Source organism: Nannospalax galili, unplaced genomic scaffold (genome assembly GCF_000622305.1).
Source record: "Nannospalax galili isolate Female #2095 unplaced genomic scaffold, S.galili_v1.0 scaffold207, whole genome shotgun sequence".
NCBI classification, from domain to species: domain Eukaryota; kingdom Metazoa; phylum Chordata; class Mammalia; order Rodentia; family Spalacidae; genus Nannospalax; species Nannospalax galili.
In genome coordinates, this window is record NW_008358517.1 from 5,335,049 (window position 1) to 5,358,988 (window position 23,940).

The 23,940-nt window shown below is 41.0% G+C and overlaps 1 protein-coding gene across 2 annotated transcripts in view; it reads right to left on the bottom strand.

The window, feature by feature from the left end:
• Window positions 1–8,419: 8,419 nt before the first annotated feature.
• Fbxl7 (F-box and leucine rich repeat protein 7) overlaps window positions 8,420–23,940 on the bottom strand; it is a 394,119-nt gene continuing 378,598 nt past the window's right edge. For both annotated transcript variants that reach the window (XM_008821771.3, XM_029557997.1), the window contains 2 exons: window positions 17,826–18,437; window positions 8,420–11,728 (listed from right to left, as the gene is read on the bottom strand). In XM_008821771.3, the coding sequence (XP_008819993.1) occupies window positions 10,992–11,728; window positions 17,826–18,437 (1,349 nt within the window). In that variant the 3' untranslated portion in view covers window positions 8,420–10,991. The remainder of the gene's footprint in view (window positions 11,729–17,825; window positions 18,438–23,940) is intronic.

The window sequence follows — 23,940 nt, forward strand, 5'->3', positions numbered from 1 at the left end:
ATTTTCCAAAGTGGAAGTGGCCCTCTTTATCTCTTCTGATTAGATTAGTTTTAAAGTCTATTTTGTCAGATATTAGAATTGCTACACCTGATTTTTTCTTAGTACCATTTGTTTGGTATGTTTTTTTCCATCCTTTCATTTTAAGATAGTGCCTGTCCTTGAAAGTGATATGAGTTTCTTGCAGAGAACAAAAAGGTGGGGTTGGTTTCTTAATCCATTCACCTACTCTGTGTCTTTTGACTGGGGAGGTCAGTCCATTAATATTTAAACTTATTAATGAAAGAGGAGTATTGAATCCTGTAACTTTTATTTCTGTTTACATTTGTGATATAGCTGTACTTTTCCACAGTTATACCTTCATTGAATTTCTTTCTGCAACCCCTTGGGTATAGTCATTCCTTTCTTCAGCTCTTTGTATTGTGTCCAGATCTCTCTGAGGGGCTGGTTTTGTGGACATGAATTCTTTCAGCCTATTTATGTCATGGAAGCTTTTTCTTTCCCCTTCAACTATAATAGACATTTTGGCTGGATATAGTAATCTGAGTTGGCATCTGTGGTCATTTAAAACTGGTTAAAAGTGGTAGATCCAGGCTCTTCTGGCTTTCATAGTTTGCACTGAAAAGTCAGCTGTAATCTTAATGAGTTTTCCTTTATTTGTGACTTGTTTCTCTTTTGCAGCTTTCAGTACTGTGTCTTTGTTTTTTGTTTTGTACATTTATTGTTTTTACTATTATGTGCTGTGGAGAGTTTCTTTTCTGGTCCTGTCTGTTTGTTATTCTATATGCTTCTTATATTTGTATGGGCATGTCTTTGTTTAATTTGGGGAGATTTTCTTCCATGATTCTGTTAAGATCTGGTCCATGCCATTATCTTGGGATTCTTCTCCTTCCTCTATGCCTATGACTCATAAGTTTGGTCTTTTTTATGGTGTCACACAATTCCTGCATATTCCATTCTTGTGATTTCTTAAATTTTTCATAATTTTTCCTTGAGTTGTCTAGTTCATCTACTTTATCCTCCAGTCTTGATACTCTGTTTTCCATTTCATTCAGTCAGCTTATGAGACTTTCTACTGTTGTTTCTAATTGGTTTATTGAGTTTGTCAGTTCCATGTTGATTTCCCTTTGGGTTTTTTTCACTACTTCTATCTCTTTTGTGAATTCACTTTTCAAATTATGAATTGGTTTTGATATTTCATTAAGCGACATATTTGTATGTTCTTGAATTTCCATCACAAGTTCATACCTGTCAGTTGAGTTGTTTGTATTTTCTTTATGTTCCTTGATCATATTTATGATTGTTCTTTCAAATTCTGCACCCTGATGCAGATATGTTATTTTTGTTTTTGATATTATTATGTTTTCTCTGTGATTTTGACATGTGAATTTCTTTTGTAGTTTGTGATTCTTGTGTGAGACTCAAGCCTTCAAGTTTAGGTCTGCTTCTTTTTGTGAACTTTATGTGTTTTTGTGGTTTACTTTTGGGGCATGAAAAGCTGGTTCCTCTAAGCTTCTGGTTCTCTCTTTTGATTTTATATTGGAGTGGCCAGATTTCTTTTGTCTTCAGGAGTTCCCACAGAGGCCCGAGTCAGATGAGGATCAGATGCTCTCAGGCTTTCTCCTAAGGTCTGGATCTCTCCAGGAAAGATTTTGTCCTCAGGAATTTGGGGGTTGGAGTGGCCTGGGAGCTAGGCCCAGGACAGATGCTGGTCTAAGGCAGCTGGTGGCAGTGCCACCCAGAGATGCAAAGGAAGATGGGGGTGGGAAGTTGCCCCAAGGGCTCCTGGGGACTGCACTGAGGAGCTGGGTTGTTCTGGATGCAAAGGATCAGGAAGAGGAAAGGTTAGTCCTGGCTTCCAGGAAAGAGGCTGGAGGGTTGTACAGGCCAGGGAAGTAGAGGGATGTAAGGGTGGGGCCAGGCCCAGAGTGCTCCTGGGTACCCGAGAAGGAGCTGAGTTGGTCTGGATGCAAAGGATCAGGAAGCAGTGGTAGTTCCCCAGGTGTCTGGGGTGCCAGGACAAGGAATGGGACAGAACCCAGGCTAGGAGGAAAGACCGAAGGCAGCAGATGGGAGGGTGAATGAGGCTGGGTGAGTCAAGGCATGTAGGGCCCATTTGAGTTACCTTGGAGAGAGGTCTGTGTGTTGGAGAGAGGCCTGCAGGTTGTGCAGGCCCAGGGAAGCAGAGGGCACATAGTTTCTTTTTAATGGTTCTAATTCTTATGACATAAACAGCCTGTTAGTCCAAATTGCTTTGTCCTTGGCTTTAAACACATTTGTCCTTCCAAACTGTACATTTTTACATCTTTCTGTGACATACATTTTCGTCTTTGATTGTCAGTGTAAACCTGGTTAAAAGCAGCAAGCAATGATGATGCAGTGGCCTGAATGTTATCTTGTCTTTAATTTCCTCCAACAAATAACCCAGCCCATTACCTTTGTTTTCAACCTCACTCCAATGTTTAAGATATGGGCAAAATATAACCAGGTTCTTTGCAAAATATGACAATAATGGTCCTTAATCAAATTCCCAATAAAATTCTGCTTATATTTATGAACTTAGGAACAGTCTTTTCTAGCATCACTATCTTAAAATTTTTTAAATATTTTCTTTATTATTTTTATTCTATGTGTACAAGTGTATTGCCTGCATGTAAGTGAACCCATATAATGAAATTCCCATGGAGGTTAGAAGACGATGTCAGATCCCCTGGAACTGAAGTTACCAATGGTTGCTAGCCATCATGTGGGTGCTGGGAATCAAACCCAAGTCCTCTGTTAAGAGCAGCCAGTGCTCTTAACCCCTGAGCCATCTCTCCAACCCCCTCTATCATCATTTCTATCAGTAGTCTTGTCTCCTAAATTCTCTTCAGAATAACAACTAAGCGCTGTTTGTGCCATTTTAGGATTTCTCTAGCACACACCTCCAAACTAAATTCCTCCTGCAAACCAGTTACAAATGACACTCAGGTCTATCACAGCAATGGCCTCACTCCTAGCACCATTTTTCCATATTAGCCAAATTTGATTTGTTGTGACCAAAATGCCTGACAGAGAGAACTTCAGAGAGGAAGAATTTATTTGGCTCACAGTTTCAGAGTAATTTCAAACCATTATGGTGAGGAAGGCCTGCCAGTGTATGCAGCTCAGTCAATAGTAATGTCATCATGGTGTCGGGTTTTCAGGCAGGGGCACCTTAGTGGTGGGTATCACTTTTAAGGGAATGCCCAAGTAACATACTTCTGCCACCCATACCCTACTCTTAGAGGCTCCATAGCCTTCAAAAGAGCACCACAATCTTGGTAACAAAGGCTCAAAGCATGCATCCTTAGGGGACATTCCACGTTCAAACCATAGCATGGATAACCTCCTTCTGAAAAACAGTGCACACCACACAGGTAAGTGGCTAATTCTAGCTGGCACAGCTAAATGTCATTTTTCAAAATCAGAACAAGGACCAAAATAAATAAGACTCACCTCCACCCATCACCAAAAAATATAAGACCTAGAAATCTAAGAACACAACCTGAATTTGCATTTCATTAGTCCCACAGTGAACTTGGTCAGTAGTACTATACAAAGGGAAACATGCGCATGAAACTTCATTTCATTGAAATCAATACCCATTACCTTTAAAAAGATTGTAAAAGTTGGATTTATGATTACTTGAACAGTTACTGAGACTCTCAACATTTTAGCCAAGGGAGACTTTGTGCCATGTCTTCAGAAGGCCTTTCTGGGGACCAACTACTGCTAAGGTTTAATATAGGCTTGCAGTCCATGGAGAGGAATACTTTTGCAATGGAACTGCTGATAGGTTACTTTTACATCATTCAGAACATTTGATAAGAAAGATCACTTTACTCCTTGGCCTGAACAAGCTAGTGGCTGTAAAGAATTTGTCATCAGAGCTTTGAGCTCATAAGTCAATGCACCAAGTCTGAGTAAAGTTAAAGAAGACTGCTCGGTACCTGAGAATGTGGTTGCTTTTATGTAACATGATCACCTTTCAGTTCATCTTGCAGCTTGCTTTTGAGATAAAGCATATGTTTTAAAAGGAAGGAGGCTAATGCTCTCCTGTGGCCAAGTCCATCTTTCCCACCACCTTCCTTTGTGTGCTCTTGTAAAGGGAAACACTGCACCCATGTATATAGGAGCCCCAAGGTGATGGTGCTAGTGAAAATGATCAGCTTGGAATTCCAGAAGGAGACTGGTTTTCATTATGTGAGTGAGAGGTCATTATTTGAATCTCTTTTTCTTTAAATTCACAGCCTCATGATCTCTAGCTTTGCAGCATGTCCATGATCATTATCTTTGGGTGTTTTAAAAGTATAAATACAGTGGTGCGTCAGCTGGCCTCCCCCAGACCCGAGTAGCTAATGGAAAGATTTTGCTATATGGCTGCCATTCATACAGATGAACTGTGTCATAAATCACATGCAAATCACATGCTTGCCTGTGTGGTTGCAAAGAGAACAAGAGAAATGGCCCGCATTCTCTCTGTTCTATGGCAAGGATTTGTTGTGCAAAATGATCTTGTCAGTCACTTTACTGAGTGGCAACAGAGTACGAAAATCTAGCCTTTCTCCATTATTAGGGGGCGGGATTGCAAACTATGGAACTGTACATTGGGAATCCAATATATTTTGAGGCTGCTTTTAAAGAGTAAAAAACATGAAGTTTTACAAAAGTAATTATACCTACTTTGGTCTGCATATCTTTAAAAAGCCCATCACAGGCTTTGAGATAAAAAAGGAAGAAGGCTATTTATCAGTTGTGACAGTTCTGTCCCTTTATCTACTTTCTCATAAGTGAAAAAGGCCATGATAAGTTTGTTTAAATTGTAAATGTAAATACCACGAAGAACACATGCCATGAAACCTAATATAATGTTTTAAAGTTTTGCTGATAGAGGTTGGGTGTTCATTAGAGGTTGAAGAGTACTGAAGGAAGGAAGATGAAGGACCAATTACCAGTTAATCTTTGAATTAGAAATCCCCTCCTCCGTGTCTTTTGCCTGACTATCTGGAAATGGGCTTAATAAGGCTCTGGACTCTGGGAGACATTTGGAGCTCTGTGAAACCATGACAACCATCACTCTGACTGGAAAACAGGACTCAAAAAACGTTGTCACTTTGGCACTTTTACTTCATTTACTTCATTGTTTAGTTCGTTATTACTCTGAACAAGTAAACTCACATTTGCCACCCCAATGAAATATGAATTTCCCAAGAACTCATTCTCAGTGACATTATAATAAAATCTACTCCTTGGCAATGTTAGAGGCTATTTAATCAGTCTTTCTTGGGCCACCCACTATTTTGAAAATTACCGACACAGCCCATTTTCCAGTGAAGGGATCTGGTAAATTGAGAAACCTCAATTATTCTGATCATCCTCATCATTACTCTATGTCAATCAGATTAACACCAAAGAAGATCATGTAGGCTGAATAAGTCAAGGATAATTGAGGGAAATGGCAGCTGGCTTCACAGAAATCCTGATATCAGGTTTGCTGACATGGGGGCGGGGGAGGCAGTGGTGTTTGGACTATTATTGAATATGCTGTTGGAAGGGACTTGCAAGCTCCTGAGATCTTAGTTTTTCAAACATATTGTGGCTCAGGGTTGTTTTCTTATGACACTTCTGTCTAATAAAGAATGCATGTGTGTTATCTGAGTCTGCAGAACAGAGTTTCTTTGTTTCTAAATGTCTAACCCAAGGGCATTAACAATGCTAACTTAGAGTTAGTATATTTGATGTTTTGATGATGTTCATGTGTAATAGAAGGAAATTACTTCATTGGTATCAGATATAGTCTCCCTGAGTGGGTACCTTGAATATTGTTTTGGACAATTGACAGTATCTACTTTATCAGGGTATGAAAGCCACCTCAAAAATCTTTTTCTCTAATAGGCCCTTAATATTTGTATATTTGGTAAATTCCATTAGGACCAGACTCTGCGTGCAAGACAGGACTAGGCTCTCAATGAATACTTGTTGAATTAATGAAAACTTTCATTTTATATTTAATTCTTACTCAAACTGAGAATTATTGAGCTTTTAAAATTTCATACATTTCCTCTCAAATCCAGACCCCCTCCCCCATCCAGGCCTCCCCTCATCCCCCCCACAGAACAGTATGCACTCTGCCATACATGCTGAGTCCTATTCATTCAGGTGTTTGTACCCAAATGTCCTTCAGTGTAAATGTGTCCACTGGAGTCCAGTCAGCCCATCCAGTGGTCATATGTAAGTCATACGCTCCTTCATGCAGCAGCAATCAGTCTCAAATAGTTCTCAATTTAGTGCTGACCCACCACCTATTTCTCACCTCCTCTTTGGACCCTTGTTTAATTGAGCTGATATGGGCCCTGTGCTCGATGCCACAGCTGGTGCAGGTTCATATGGGGAAGCCTCCAGTGACCTGGAAGCCTTCACCTCCTTATGTTCATGAACCAGCCCTGGCTCTTACAGACTTTCCACCTCCTCTTCCACAATGGTCCCCGAGCAATGGGTGGCTTGCCCAAATTCTTAAAATGCTTTTAAATGTTTGACACTTTCATACATGCATAGACTGTATTGCAATCATGGCCACCCCTCCCCACCATGTGCTATTATACTCACTTATTCCTTGTCCACCCCTGCTGACTCTGTTCCCACCCCCATTACACTCTTACCCTTCCTACTCTTGTGGACTCCCTTTTTCCCAGCTAGACCCCCTTCTGCTCTCATGTCTTTTATTTTTTCATGCAGGTCATGTGTAGATAGCCACAGCTGCTGTGTGTTCATGGCAATGAACATGCCATATCCAGGAGGTGGTGTTTCCCAGTGCTCCTCTCCTTCTCCTGGCTCTTACAGTCGTTCTAGCTCCTCTTCTGTGATGTTCCCTGGGACATTTGGAGGTGATAGACATCTCATTTGTGGTCAAGCACTCAGTATTCTCTATCTTAGCATTTTGATAATCTGTGTCTCTGCACTAAAGATTGCTTATCTTCAGCTACATGAGATGAGATAGCACCTTAACTCAGGAGTTATACACGGACACAATCCTTGCCTTTAAACATAACAGATGTGGCATCTACAGAAAAGACACAGGAACTATCTATACCCCAGAAGTCAATCCTATGAACTTCGATTGTTGTTCAATTTTGCCATACAAATTTAAGTGTGAACATTTTAAATGCTGTATTTACTTAGTCTTTGGACATTTATTTTCCATCTTCTAGTATTTATTGAGCATTTCTTACAGTTGATTTCTGTCTGGAGTGATTGTGATGACCAGCTATTGTGACACTGTGACATGTTTGGTGGCCTCTGTGGTGAGGCATGGGCAAGCAGTTTTGTTTTGTTAAATTTCCTTCTAAAATGTTCAGTCTTTTCCTTTTCAATTTGCATTCTCTTAGTCAAACTTCTGGAAGGCATGCTCTAATTGTGAACAAATGCTGAAACTTTATCACGTTGTGAGTCTCAAAGGTGAATGGATTTTACTCACTGACAGCCTTATTCTAAGATCTCGACAAGAACTTCATTGAGCAACTTGGAATTGTGCTCCAAGGCAATTAACAGTTCAATTGGCTTATGTGATAGTTGTCAAAACAATACAGGTTGAGAAGTTGTTTGAGGACAAATGCATTTAAATTTGATCCCTCCTAAAGACTTTCTAGTGCTAAGGGTGAAGTTCTCACATTGGTTCTTTTCTGTCATATTGATTTAAGTCTCAAGGTCTAGGTGAGGAGGGAGCAATTTGACATTTCATTGCTTCAAACTGACATTATTTTCTTTTCAAACAGGTTGCTGTATCTCCTTTCAAGTGCTAATACTCTGAGATGCTAACATTTAGGAAAATGTTCTCAAATATTTGTAACCATGTCAGGGCATACTCAAGTCTACCATTATTCATCCATAATTGAAATCCATAAATTTCTGAAAAATGAACTGTTTTTCACTATTTATTGTACAAATTGACTTGATGACACCTGACTTGAACTAATGTAAGTCTATTTATACTATGTAAGAATTGCAATAAAATTGTTGAGCCATATCCATTAGTATAGAAATACTAACATTTAATTAAGGGTATTCTTCCAGATGATATCGTGATATCACAAAATACACCATGTATAACTTCATAAAATATGAAAAATTATTAATTCCAAAATCTGGTGGGAAGAGTTTGATTAAGGAGCTGAAGCCTTGAACTATTCTGTGATGTTTCATTCACTTACCTGAAAATTTTAAAATCCAGGGAGGTGAGAAAACCTTGAATCCAACTTTAAAGGGACCATAACACAGAGCTGAGTCAGCTCGTTCCACCTCCAACCTTTCAACATGAAGGAAGTTCTTGCTTGGTTTTGGGTAGCCCTTTCTGAATGGCGGCACCCTCCTCAGGCAAGAATATTAAACATGAAATGGAGCCCGATTATCAACATATTGCTTTATTTCTTGGTGGAAGTAAATTAAGGCTTTCTAGAGTCATACAGCACGCAGTGATTTGAACATTAAAATTAAAAAGAAAGAAAGAAACAAAAACCAACAAAGATGAGCATTCAGTTTAGCACAGCCAGGAAGGAAGACATATTTTAAAACAGATAAATTTCCTAGCGAGGTCTTTGTTTAGTCTTGAAAAATCTGCTGAGCTGTTTCCCAGTAACCTCTGTCACAGATTCACATTCAGAGCAGAACTGATGAAGAGGCTGGGAAAGGGAGAGACTGGGAAAGACCATGTGCTGGGCAACCAGTGAGTTCGAGCAGTCCACTGGTCTCACACTTGAAAGACAGTTCAGGTGAAATAGTCAGTTGTTGGTGATAATGTCATTCCAAATGGCTTAGTGAACTATTTTGGATCCCCCCACTCGCTGGGAGTATTAAGCTAGGACATTTTGGAGCACCCCAGTGTCAATGGTTACAGACAATCCTTTGTGACCCTCAAATTCTGAAATGTTAGGTAGAGCCACAAATCAAGGAGCAGGGAAGTGCTTTCATGAATTTCTTTTGTGATTCTAAACTCTGTGGCTATCACTAGATACTGTCCCCAGCCAAAACTTTTATTTTCCCTCGTGGCATAGTCTTGATTAACCATCTGCACTGATGATGGTGTGAACTGAACAGGAAGCTATGATTCACAGGATGAATGACAGGACACCTCCTGAAGAGATGCCAGCTCATCACTAACTTCTCCTTCCCAACATAAGACAATAGTACACACCGGAGCCTACAGTGGGAGTGCAGTTGTCGAGTGGTGTATAAGCTTGGTCTGCAACAAATTTAGCTTGCTTGGCCTGGAAAAGCAGAGGTTTTGGGATTGAAGAATGGACCTCAGAGAAGAAGATGGGTGAGCTGTTTCCACTGTGATGGAGAAGGAAAGTGGCTAGAGAATAATTTGGTAAAGGTTATGGGTTTTCTAAAAAAAGGCAATCAGATTTCATGAAAATAAGCAATAGGATTTCTTCTGGCTACCCGAGTCTTAAAAATGAGGGTAGCAAATTGATGTGCATTCAGAAAAGACTATTTAAAAGTCCATCCACTTAAAATTCAAAATTTGAAATGATTTTAATATTTTGTGTAAGGTCTCGACGGGTGGACCTAGCACTGTCTTACCAGTGTACTCTATCTTCTACGTGTCCAGCACTTTCCAGTGAACAGTATCAAAATACCTGGAAGTCTGCTTTATGCTCTTTAATGGAAACCATGCAGATAGACAGCTGGGGCAGGAGGCAAGGGAGCAGTTTGCACAATTAAACACTTTCAAACGTAACCCCAATCGGCTTTGTGTGATGAAGAAATAAATAGATGAGAAAAGTCAAAATGTGATGTGAATGACAAAGATCCAAGATGTCTGTCCCTGCTGGCTGCAGGACAGATGTGCCTGATGCTTTGCATATGTGCATTGAGAAGAATTAGAAAACCTATAAGGACATGGGTTCCCTTGGGCCCCATTTGTTAATTAAAATTGTGAGCGTCTTTCCTTGGATTTGAAAGTGCTCAGAGGAGGCAAATTGACAGGGAGATCTAGGCTTCCTTTGAGGAGGGTCTCTTCTGCTTGGATAAGATACTGTGGGGGTGAGGGAATGTTGCAAGCATGTATACATGGAAATCAGAGCATTCAGCAATGTGGGGATGTGCAAAAGCCTCTTCCACCAATACAAACAGAGTTGTGCTGGGACACACATACAGGACCCTTTGTACACTGATGATGACACTGCAGAACCACCTGAAATCACAGCTCATCTACAGAATCCATTTTCTTGGAAGAAATACGAGGCTTTATGCCAAGGGTCTTTAAGGGCATCTCTGCTCTTTCAACTCTACTGTGGGCCTGAAGCTAATCCTTCAGCTGGATGTCCTCTTGATTTAGTGCTAGGAAGCCCAAAGAGGTGGACTGCTTTGACCAAAGTCACACAGCTGGTTAGTGGCAGAGCTGGGGAGGGGTACTGGGTGTGGAGAGCTCTCTTCTTATACTGTGTGACTTGCCATAATGTGCCTTTTAAAGCCTTGGAAAGCTCTTTGCACACCCAGAGTGATGGCATCAATTTAATCACAATTTGCTTGGTGTAGGATTTAGGAATGGGACTTTTTACCATCAAGAAGTTTAAAGAGGATATTTAGAGAGCCTTGTTACTCTGATGCTGAATGTTGCTGCTGCTGGGGGGATGCAGGACAGGGATGTGGAGCTTTGGGTACAGGAGGGGAAGAGGAAGAGGGGACTAAGGTGCATTTCTGAAGGCAGAGCCAACCTGTTGAGGAATGCCTACAACTGACCTGAGCCAGGCCAGTTTACTGAGATAGAAAGTGGTTCCTCCCCTACTCCCCTTCATTTCCTTGACCTCTTTTGCTCATGAGAAATGAAAAATAAAAGCCAGTTCCCAAGAACCTTCCTGGAAGAAATAGCTGCTATGAGTGGGTGCAGTGCTTACATATGCTGCTTTTACAGAACATTGTGTTTGGTTCCCGTTCCTGTGAAAACAAACCCTGTGGGAGCCCTTGGTTCAGGTTCAGAAGAAGGCAGGGTTGGTGTGCTCGATGACACAGCGTTTGCAGTGCCGTTTTACAAACCGCAGGGCCTCCACCGAAACTTCACAGTCCTGGACATTCAGCATCTGTAGGTCAAAGCAGTTGGCAGCCACGATCTGCAGACCCTGGCCCGTGATGCTCTCACAGGACTTGAGGCTCAGCCTCTTGAGATTGAAGCAGTTCAAGGCCAGGCACTCCAGGCCTGTGTCAGAGACCAAAGGGCATTTGCCAATGTCCAGAGATTTGAGTTTTGTGCAGTTCTTCGCAAGGTACTCTACACCATGGTCCGTGATGCCCTCACAGCCCCTCGCGTTGAGGTAGCGCAACTTGCTGCAATACTTGGCCACGTAACGGATGCCCACGTCGGTGATGCGGCCACAGTGGGCGATGCTGAGGTACCGCAGGCGGGACTCCAGCTTGGCAATCTCTCGAAGGCCAAAGTCACTGACGAAGCGGCAGTCACTGACGCTCAGCTCCTTGATGGATGTACAGTAGATCACCAGGTAGCGGAGACCCTCATCGGTGAGGCGGACGCAGCGGCGCAGGTAGAGGTGAGTGAGCTGCGTGCAGTGCGCTGCAATGGTGTGCAGGCCTTCGTCCTCCAGCACGAAGCAGTCCGTCATGTCCAAGTAGCGGATGGAAATCTGTTTGCCATGCAAGGGGGACAGTTTAATGGAGGCCTCCCGGGTCAAGCTGATGCAGGTCACTTTGGAGCATCCTACACAAAGACACAGAAGACATGCTCAGGGTGGGAACTTGGTCCTGGGGTGCTTTAACTGATTCTTAACCCTCTCCCCATCCCAACCCAGGGGTTAACATTCTTCTTGTCTTGATCTCTACAGAAAAGATTTTAGAAAAAGCAAGAATGATTATATGTTCATTTGATTATTTGGCTATTTCGCTGATTTGTGGTTAAGAGACTTAAGACTTAGGAAAACCAAGATTAATTCCTGGTTGTTACCAATTATCTGCCTTGGGGCACATCATACTTTTTTTCTTTTGTCTTAAAGTCGGGACATTTCTTTGCTTGAGCTTGGTTGGGCAGATCCTTTTGGCACTGGGCTCCCTAGGTTGGAAGTCCACACTTGGTTTCAAACTGCTATCTACTGCTTTGGCCATGAGGCTAAAACTCTTCTGCATCTCAATGAAATGGAAGGAGTGGCTGGCAATCCTATACTTTAGGGATATAATGACATTCAGTGAGATAGCATATGAATTTCTTTGAAAATTATAGGAAATGTATGCAATTCTTAGTCTACCAAGGTTAGTATCTGGGATTTGAGTGAACTGGCTTTGGGAGGGGAAGATAACCTCTGGATTCTTGCCTTGGTCCCTCTACCTGTCCCCCTGCCCTGCTCTGCCTTTATCTTCCTCAGTATCTCCAGACATCTGAAAGGAGAAGACCTAGAAATGGCACTCAAATCATCTTGTCTCAAAGCCTTAGGATGACACACCTTTTGCTTCAAGAGTAAAGTCTATATTCTGACAGGGCATCCAAGGACTTCACCCTGTGCTCTTCTCTCTGGTCCTACAGGCTTCCCTTCAATTTCCAGGTATAACCCCTGCCCTGCTTTACATTCTCTGGGCCTGTATTATGGAAGGAATTTCAACAGATGGCCCATGGGCCATTCTCAAAATAATGTCAATATACTGAACAATCCTTCTCTGACCGTCCTATAAGCCAGCATCCCCTGACTCACTTCCCCTTCATTTTCAGCACTTTTTATCACTTGGTCACATTACATGTTAATCTGCTCAGTTATTTACTTGATGTCCCCTAACTCTGGAATGCAAGCTTCCTAGGGAAAGAGCTCTGGTGGTTCACGCCTGCATCTCTCATACCCGTCTCATAGCTTGTACTCATCACGTGTCTGTTGAATGAATGAAAGAAGGAATGCACGATTTAGAGTCAAGCGAGTTTTCCATAACAGGCCAGATGGAATAATTCAACTTTCAACCCTTATGTCTTCAGATTTTGGCCCTAGTTCAAGCATATCCTCATTAAAAAATAACTGTCTATTTTATACTTAATTGAAATGCCTTGTATTGATGTTGATCTATGAAGTTTATAAAGTTCTTTGATGAATATATTTGACCTGATTTGAAATTCATTGCAGACCAGGAAACACTCAAGAAGAAATTTTTACATAATCCCATAGACATTGTTCTTTTTTAAAAAAAATTTATTATTTTTATTTTATGTATATGTGTGTATTGCCTGCATGTAGGTAAGTGCACCTGTGTTGTGCAATGCCCATAGAGGTCAGAAGAGGCTGTCGGATTCCCTGGGACTGGAGTTACAGACAGTTGTTAGTTGCCATGTGGGTGCTGGGATTCAAACCCGGCTCTTCTGCAGGAACAACCATTGTTCTTAACTGCTGGGCCATCTCTCCAGCCCCCATAGACATTGTTCTTAATTCCTAAAATTATATATACATGCTGTGTGATGAAATTATTATATGATTATATATAACATATTTAACATTCATTGCATATTTCAGTTCAGTAAATATTACTTAAAATTTGTAGAGCCAATTTTTATTATGTAAGTATAAATATCTGTTATCAATATATACTATATATATATTTATATGTGTCCCATTCCACTACATATACATTTTTTTCTCATTTTCTCTTTGCTCTTTTCAGACCCCTGTGGCAGTTCCACAATAAGATGCTTCCCTTCTGACACATCTGCATCTTGGCAGCTCAGTGCAGCATCCAAGGCTTCCGAGTGAAAGAACAACAGTGCTATTGGGACTTTTCTCCAACTTTGGCAGGCTGTCCAGAAAATTCTGATAAAACACAGGTCCTTGGAATAACAGGGTTCAAATGCCATGTACTACCAAGGCAAGAATTTTAAGGAGTGAAGCACACAGCCAGTCCTGGAAAACAGATGGGTCTCCTCAGGGGCTGCTCTGGAGGACAACATGGTTATGTGGGGGTGTTTGGCTTTGAAATCTCCCTTTGCTATTAGCTTCTTTCTTGGGATGACTGTAATCTTGTACATCCTGAGTGAATCTTGCCATCTACGATGTCTGTGAAGACACTTTTGTTTTAATCTATTGTATAATAACTTTTATTCTTATGCTTTGTTTCTAGTTTCCTTTCTACATCCTTAATATCTATCAAAATCTTTAATACATGAGAGACAATATTTAAGCAATTATGCTTTTATAAAATGATTTCAAATTTTAATAAAATATTAGCTTAACACAGCCATAGTAAACTATTTTGATATGCTTATTATTTTATAGCAATATTTTTTAATGTTATGGCTATCTCTAATTCTTACAGATTTGAGTTTTTATTGGAAGGAAAATAAATTGGTTTATGCCTCAGAAAGTAATACTTATGAGTATTTCATGTCTTCATATTTTACATACATGAGGAAAACCTAGAAATTGTTCACTTAAATGCCAGTCTTAAAAGATGAGGTGTCTAGCACTTAGTGGAGTCATGTGGTTTGTATACCCAGACTAAGGTAAGTTCCTTGACTATGGATTCAAGGCTTCAACAAGAGAGGAAGCATGAAATGACTATGACATGCCATAGATTTGTGCATTGCACAAAGGATTTGCAGTGAATGTGTCATCAAGAGGCAAACGTTCAAACACTGGAGAAGGAGGTCTTTGAAGTGGCTGTATCCAAGGAGCTCATCAAAAGAGAAACAGTGTGGATACACATATGTAAAGTCCTGATACTAAAATAAAAGAAAGCCAAACTTGAGAGATAAGAAATCATGAAGTGAATACATAGAGGGCAGAAAGTGATCATAGTGTTGACTGGATCCCACACAGTTAGCCACATATCACTGTATGCACAGGACTCTGTGTTTAGAGATCTGCAGATGGTTCTGTAGAGGGGAGCATTGAGGACACATGGAAATGGAAAAGAAAGGAAAATGAGGTAAAGGCAACTTTTGGGGGGCCCTACATGCTTAACTGAGGAAGATTATTCCTCCAGAGTTTGGTTTATGGAGTGTGGATTGAGGTATTCAAGAGAGAAATTAGAGAAGTGAGCCTCCTGACAGGCAGGTAGAGGAAAGGAGAGGAGATGAACTCAAGGCTTTGGGAAAATAGGATCATCTGGACAGGATTCTGCTGACTGGAAACAAAAAGTTAGGGAGAGGGGCTGGAGAGATGGCTCAGTGGTTAAGCTCACTGGCTATTCTTGCAAAGGACCCCAGTTAGATTCTCAGCACTCACATGGTGGCTAACAACCATCCATAACTCCAGTTTCAGGGGATCGAACACCCTCTTCTTGCCTCTGCAGACTTTGTAAGACATGGGTGCACTTACATATATCACTTATATACATGCAGGAAAAACACTTATACACATAAACTAAATAAATTAACATTTTTTATTTTATTTTATTATTTTTATTTTATGTGTATGAGTATATTGCCTGCATGTAAGAGCACCCATGTTGTACAATGCTAAAGGAGGACAGACGAGGCCGTCAGGTCTTTTGTAAGAACAGAAAGTGTTCTTAGCTGCTGACCCATCTCTCTAGCCCCCAAATTAAAAATTTATAAAAAGACAAAAAAAAAAATAGGAAAAACAATTCCCAGGCATCCTACTGGAGAGGGCCCTTTTGAAGCAACTTTCCTTGCAACAGCTACATTTGATAGTTTGAAAATTAGCTGGTTTTAATATATCACATTGTTGTTTAAAGATACTAATAAAAAGTAATTTGTGATAAAGGTAAGATACCCTATGTGGGTGTAGTAATTATGAATGACTTGAAAAAAATAACAGTAAACATAGCATTTTTCTGCCTTGCTAAGGAAAGTAATTTGAACTCTAGACCAGCAAATGAGCTGTCAAGGCCAAGTTTACTGTCTGAGGACAACTGTGAAAACCAAGGGGAGCAAGTCATGGTGAAGCCTGCCTTGGCAGCCTTCTGGTCTCTCTGTATTGGTGTAACCATTTCCAAAGTCCCACAGAACTGGAGGAGACTTGTAGCAAATGCTGAGGACAAATCCATCTTTGAACTTTGTTGAATCTGTTAAGCTTATCTACTGGAAGTTCACCTATCTGAGATTTAATCCTCTTAGTCTGATGAGCCACAGATTCCTCTTGTGCTAGTCTTTATATGCACAGGTGTAGATGGAAGCTTTTCAGGAAGCTAAATGAATATGTATGAATTTGCAAATCAAGTTGAGATGGAGGTCAGTTGGCAAGATTTAGTAATAGTCAAGGGGTACAGCAAGATCCTTCAGAGCAGAACACTGAATATTTTCGTTTCCAAATCACCAAAGTGGTTTCAGCATTTCAAAGTTTCAAAAGGATCCCAAACAAGAGAACATAACCTACTTCCATTCTCTATAAAGGATACATGAGAAAGTGCTTTAACAAAGATGGACTTCGAAAATAAGTCATTTTCTAATCTGGGAAAAATAAAACATGGTGTTTGTAAAGTGCTCAGATGATGATAATGGTAAAGAGACCATTGCCATTGCCATTTCCAAACTAAAGAGAAAACACATCTAGTTGTACACACAAGAGCTGGGTGAATTATCCCAAACCACACAGGTCTGAATCTAGTCTTCACATCACAATGCTTTCTCTTTCCAGAGTTCCTTGGAGGAAAAATGTAGGAAAACCTCGTCATTTCCTGCTTCTTTATGCCAGTGGCTGCTCATGAGTGTTTGAACATAAGGTTAACCACGGCTTTGTCCCGAAGCCAGCTAAAGTAGAGGAGCGGCAAGCTGCTTTGCGGCAAGGGGAAAATCTTCAGAAAATAATAGACTGTTGTATGAAATATTTTCAGATGTCTGCTTCTGAAAGAGAGCTAGCTGTGAACCGATTTACCTCGGATTTTGTTGGAGGGTATTATTTACCTCAGATGCTTATAAATCCCAAATTCTGTTACTTGTCTGACACAGGATTTTTACCTCTTGACCCTCCCCAACCATTCTTGAGGTCATAGTTCATGCTGTTCAATTCTTTAACTTCCTGGTGCATCTTACACATTTCAGCCTCTCGAATGTTCGTCTTTTGATTGTGCAGCAGATGAGATAAAGAAAGGCTCTTAGTCAGACTTAGATTCCTGTCTGGCGCCAACGTTTGACTTTGGGCTTTAATTCTTCCTGCCTAAGAGAGATTTTTTAAGTAAAGCAATTACACTGAGATTTCTTTCCATTTTTAAAAGAATGAAAAGTTTGAGTCAATGGATGCTGTCTTTGAACTATGTGAATGAGACTCATGCTTCAAAAGAGCTATAACATTAATTCAAAAGGGAGGAGAGTGCATATCACTTCACCAGGATGGATTTCCCTGGTATTTAGTGCCTATGAAAGCCATTGTGAGGACAGTACCCAACCCTGGGTTTCATCCCAAGTGAACTGTCAGGATCAGGATAAAGACACAGAGCGCAGCATGCAGGGACGCTGCTGTGACTTCTCTGTGGCTCAAAAGCCCTATAGATCTTCAACACGTAGACCAAAGGGCAGTTTCTGAAGTACTGTGGATTAGCCATTTCCTTCTAGTTATATTAATTAGGATTTGGATTCCATTATTCACTGTTGTTCTGGAGAATAAGGACATATTTAAATCACACTGATCTGAGTTGCTAGGACCAAGGTACTCTAGCTCCTTTAAGAAGCAGATATTATTTTATGCCCAGGCCACTTCTGGCCTCCAGGGTTATTATTCCATGGAGGTAGTTATTGTGAAGATGGCCTCTCCACTATCCACCTCCCATCCTTGGTAGCCAGTGAGAAAGGGACTCTGCATGGTGGCAAGGCTTCTACAGCTTTGAGGTGGTGCATTAGGCCAGTCCAGGCTGGGAAGCCAGTTTCCATTTACCTGAAACATCCAGGTGCTCCAGGTTGGGGCAGAGGGACACCACATCGAAGACAGCCTCATTGGAGATATTATAACAACCTGAGACCTCCAAGCGCCTCAGTTCTGGGCAGCACTGTGCAATGGTGTAAAGCCCTCTGTCTGTGAGCCGCCGGCAGCCACTGACAATGACAGTTTCCAGCATGAGACACACGTTGGGGGTGTCCTGGCAGAGCCTGCGGGTCAGCACCTTCAGAGCACGGTCCACGTTGATGGTCTCACCCGTTAGGCGGATAGTCCTCCAAAGACGCGGGTCCCAGGCCAGGTTGTACCAGCGGCGGCACACACGTGCACAGCGGCACAGCTGGTTGGTGGGCAGGAAGGAGAAGATCTGCACCATGGAATGGTCCGGGAGTCGGTCTATGCTGGCTTGCTCTTTCTGGGGTCTGGAGGCAAGCCGGATGAGTGGGTGAGTGAGGCGGGTCGGGGGCGGGGAGTGGACCATGGCCACGGTCTCCCCGGTGATGGAGGATGAAGAAGTGGATGAGCCCCTTCCATTCTGAAATCCTGGCAAAGCAGGTGGACATATCAAGGCTGGGCTGGGCGTGCTCAGTGTGCGCATGCTCAAGTCCGAGTCTGGCAAAGGACAGAGAACAAATGGTTAAGAACCTTGGGAAGGAAGGACAAGCACAGATATCTCAGGGAAGTCACACACGGGGCAATAGTCACATTCTCCTGATATCCTTCACTCCTGGCTGTCTTCAGAGGTGAGACATTGACCTGCATGCAGCGCACCTGTCTCCAAGAGCTGCTAATTCCCAGCTCTACACATGGTAAGCAAGGCTTTGCAGGCCTGGGCTCTCCACCGCAGCGGCTCAACCCTACTGTCATACAAAAACTGTCATAAACAACATGGAAGCAGGCAGCAATGGCTCTCACAGTAAAACTTGCCTTAACCAACAGAGCAGTTGGAGTAACTGCTGTGTAGACCAGGGGCAAATTCCCTCAGGCCACAGCTCACTGATTTCCTATCTCCAATAATGCTGAGCATATAAAAGACACAACTGCAAAGTTGCATTCTTCTTTTCTAAGGAGAAACCTTATGAGTAAAACAATGGTTTGCTTTCCTAATATATTTTGACTCCTGGTTGATCATGGTGTAGTTTCTAAGTGAGGAGAAATGCTTCAGAAGAGAAAGAGACTTGGGGGGGTGGGTAGAGAATGCTTGCTCCCACCCTCCCCTTAGCATGCAGACCCTTCTATGCTGATGACAGTTTCCCAGAGTGGGGAAGCCCTTGATTTTTTGTTAGGCCATCAGGGGATAAATCTAGTCCTTGAAAATCTATTTCTCCTTCTTGTGGACAGCCTCACATTGCATTTGAATAATGACAATCTTTTGTTCCTTAAAATCAGAGAGCTCACTTGACTTAAGTAGTTGGTAAGTTTTTGAGGGATTAGGAATTCTTCATCGTACTACTTTAAGAGCATGTTCAGTTCGTTTCCCTTTCTCCATATATGAGAAAGAAATTATTCTGTCTCTACAACCACACTTAGATGGTATATATTTTATAGATTATTTATGAAGAACGAACTCAATATACTTTTATTTTATACAAATATGCACTTATAAAATTATATATACATATGTTTGTGTTACAATAGAGACAGAGAGGCAGAGAGAGACATGGAGAAAATTTATCTCCAAAATGCAAATTTCTTTAACTGTAAAATAAGCTGTTGGATTAGATGATGTCTAAGTCATTTTCACCTGTCATTACTGTTCCAAAGATTTAAGCTCCAACCTTGTAAGACTTTGCATTTCATACCATGGGAATTAGCACTGACGCTATCTTTAAAAGAGCTTCCAGTAGTGGTCCGACTCTAGTGCTATGAGACCTGCTCATCTCTACTGCTTGTCTATGCACAGTTTAACAGAGCCACTTGCCTACCACTGGAATGTTTTCTTTTCCTTCCTTTCCTTACACTCTAGCCCTGAGATGACTACACAATTCATTCATGGAACTTCTTCAAATTACTCCTCTCTACCCCAGATCTCCCTCTTCAAATAAAAATCCCTTTTGTGATGGGATGTAAATGTCACCTCACTTTGGAATATTTCCCTCTAAGAACATGTTTTTGAAACATGACCAATTCCCTTTAGAAATACTCATTCTTTGTTATACAGAGTCTTGTGAATTTATCTTTCCCTAATATTTCCAATGTATTCTTTTTCCAATGTCTTTCATCATGTAACGTTGCAGTTCCTCCAAGCCTGATGCTGGGCTTGACCATGAGCTCATGATAGGAAAGTTCATGATGTTAGAGGAAAGCCATCTGTGCAGTTGGGTTAGAGCTAGAGTTGGTCTTCTAGCTGGAGTAGAAGAGCAGGCCTGACTCGCCACCTGCTGTTTGGATGAGGAGAGATGCCTGTGGGAGACAGTGCTGGCCTTATAATGCAGCCCAGAGCCAAGCTCAGCTCTACCAGGTTGGTTTAACCATCACCTCTATCAACCAGAGGCATATGAGCCGGAGTACCTACTGAGCAATAACTTTGAGGGTGATTTCCTACACAGCATTGTTATGGCAACAGATGATGGTTATGCCTTCTGTGACAATAAAATCTCTTTTGAGAGCATATTAAGTCTTTGTGTGTGTGCCTGCCCTGGCAGTACATAGCATAGTTCTTGGTATATAGTAGAGGAACAACACGTCTTGAATTTAATACAAGCAATTTATGCTTAAAATGCAATTTTAGCTTAGTACATATTTTTTTTTTATCTCAGATAGTATATATGTCACATTTTAAATTACTTATAAAAAGAAGTACATGTGTCATTCTTTTGTATTCAGGGACAATAAACCTAAAGTCTTTAAGGAAAACCTTCATAGATTCAATTTTGAATTTCAAAACTGCCCTCCAACTTACTGTGGCTCAAAATCGACACCTTTACACGTACTCAAGGAATTAGCTCTGAAATCAGTGTTTTGCTTACAGAGGTGAACAACTTATTTTGGGCCAGGAAGGAGAGACTATTTCAGGCTCTCAACTCTGATGCTTAAGCAGCTGTGAAGGCTTTGAAATCTCTTTGGTGCCTGCCTAGTTTCCATTCATCTTGAAGGAGAGCATGTTTAATAGTGCCCTGTGGGGTTTTGTGCCGTTAGATCCTGGACATGTAAAATATCCCGACCCTATGTTTTGGAAGAGGAAGCAGATGATTTCTTCAGCTGTCGTTACGTGGTTCACTTTTCTTCCCTCTTGTACCTCAGCCCTGGGGGGAGGGGAGTGATGTCGATACACTCAGATTGCTTAGCCCACCTGTACCTTTAGTGAATATTTTAGTTTTTATTCTTAGTCAGTCATCATATCTGAGTGTTAAAGGAATCCACACTCAGAAACAGATAGCCTTCCACAAGCCTGAGAAACATTTTGGCCATGGAAGAAATGGGAAGCTCTCTGATGGCGCCCCTTAAAATCCATCCTAGAGCCTATCCGCAGAAGTTCTGGAAGGAATTTCACCCTGCTCTTCACTGTTCACGAAGTGTGGAGGTAGACTGGAAGATTTCTGCCAAGAAAGATAACATCTTTTTCCAGGAACACAGAACATCATTTGCTGGATACTTTCTGTCCATTTTACAATAGGTCAAGAATTCTCAGAGAAGTTTTGTGAGGATATGATAACAGAATAAACAGCTTCTGATAATTACAAAACAATAAAATGATGGGTGTAAACTCAAGATATACATATCTAGAAGTTGCCACAAATTTTTTTCTTGATATCTGAAATATATAAAATTTACATATAAAATTTAAAAAGTGAATATAGCATATAAGCATTTAAATTTAGAAATACACTTAATTATAAATAAAATATGCATGCTTGTCACACAGTGTGTCAAAGAACTATTTACCTACACTAGGCACTAGACATGATTTATAAAAACAGATGATTTTCACATAGAACTATCAGGAATACCACGTGATATTATTATACCAGGAAAATAGAACCTGGCTTCCACTTTAGACAGAAACTACCTCCATCGCTCAGGTAGTAGATTTCATTTGCACTACAGAAAGCAGAACCACCAATTCTACTCTTGATACATAGCTTTTCTCCCCTCTTGTCCCTTTGAGAGGCTGAACAGCTAAATGACTTGGGAACAGCTGCTGACTTTTTTGAGACAGTTTAGAAAGGAAGACCTCAATGCCAAGACACCAAACACACATTCAGAGGAGACAAGAGAGAAGGACCAGGATGACAGAGGTTCCAGAAAAAAGCTACAACCCTTCCTCTGGATGTATAGCATTATGAAACAAACAAGTGGAAAGACAGCTAAGTATATGTGAACTAGACTATTTTATAAGCATGGACGTATTTTTACTCCTAAAATTCTACATAGCTGCTGCCTTGCAGAAGGATTCCACAGCATATTTTAGTAGGAAAGTAGCACACATTGGGCTAAAGCAGAGTTTAACCATAACTCTTAGAGGATATTATTGCTTACTGTAACACATGACACACTTTTGTATACATTTATATACAAATTATCTATTATATTTTAACTCTCTTTACCTTCCCCTCAACAAGATGAGGATGTTTTGAATGGTATATGGAACAACTACACATTGCCTGTGATTGTTTGAATAGGGAAAATGTGATTTTCAAAAAGTGCCCAACCAAATATGTGACCAAAAGCTTCCATCAAGTACCAAATTAACTGCTGCCAGCAAAGTGTTCTTAAATTCTGCTATAAGTAAAAAGCTCTTGAGTATTTTATTTGAAGAAAAGATGCCAGTAAAAGAAACACAAGGGACTCTAAGAGAGCAGTACATTTTCAAGACATATGAAAAATTTCAGAATGTACATTAAGACCAGTGGATTTTTAAAGTCCACGAAGACTGCTGTTCTGTCATACTATTGAGCAAAATCTGTTTGTACAGAAATAACTGCATAGATTTGCAGTGGAATCTGTTAAAGGCAGAATTAATGACTCAAAATCATGTACCACATAATAATATTTGGTTCAATATGGACAGCATATATGTGGTGACCATTAGATTATGCAAGCGAGAAGCACAGTAGCCATGATAGCATGTATCACTTCAGTCTATGACATTCTCACAATAATACTGACACATTCTTCAGAACGTAGATCTGTTGTTCAGTGGTATATGACCACATGGTATAGTAGGATAGGTAGATGAATTTAAAGATAGACAGAGAAACATGTCTGGGAAAAACTGATAAAATCAGCAAAATGAAAACTTCTGGTTACTGCTAAAAAGAACTGGAAAAGATGAGCAAGGAGATGTGTTAGAGTAGCAATAAAGGCCTAGTAAGGAAAACCTCCTTGTAGCCAACAGAACAGAATCTCTGGCCTGAGACCCAACATTGCTGTTGGGCCAGTCCATCAGCTGGTCACAGGACCGCCCCTAGGAAGGCACATGCACCTTAAGCCAAGCTAAAAAGACAGGTCCTTTAAAGAGTGCATGTACATTTCCTTCCTGGAATCCCTGCCCCTTACTAGGCCATAGCCATTCAGTTTTACAAGCCTGCCTGCTTCTCTAATTATTCAGAAAAGTTTAACTTTTCTTTTTCTTCTTTGTACTTCTTTCCTAAGCATGTTTTCCCTAATACTTTGGGCTTCCTTACTTTTTCTCTAAACTCCCCTCCCTATCGTGGGGCTGCTTGTCTGCCAAGTGTCTAAGCTCCTTGCCCACCCAAACTGTATGTCTTTTTTCTTTGTTTCTACATTTTCCCTTTCAGGGTAACTGCTGAGATTTACAGCTTGCTTGCACTATTTTCTTTCCTTTTAAGCACTAATAAAATTGCCCTCAAGCTTCTGTTTGAGTCCATTCTGATTTTTTTTTAATTTATGAGACTAAAAGCCTTAAGAGGAGACCCCCATTTATTTCCTCAGTATCACAAGCTGGAGGACTGAGCTTCAGACCCCCAGAAGCCATGTAAAGCTGAGGTAATAGCATACCTCTGTAATCCTAGCATTATTACAGTGAGATGGGAAGCAGAGCCAGGAGACTCCATGGAAGCATGTGGGCCAGCTAGCCTGGTGTACAGAGTGGTGTACCTGTCTCAAGGTAGAAGGCTAGGACAGATATCTGAAGCTTTGCTTTGATCTCCAC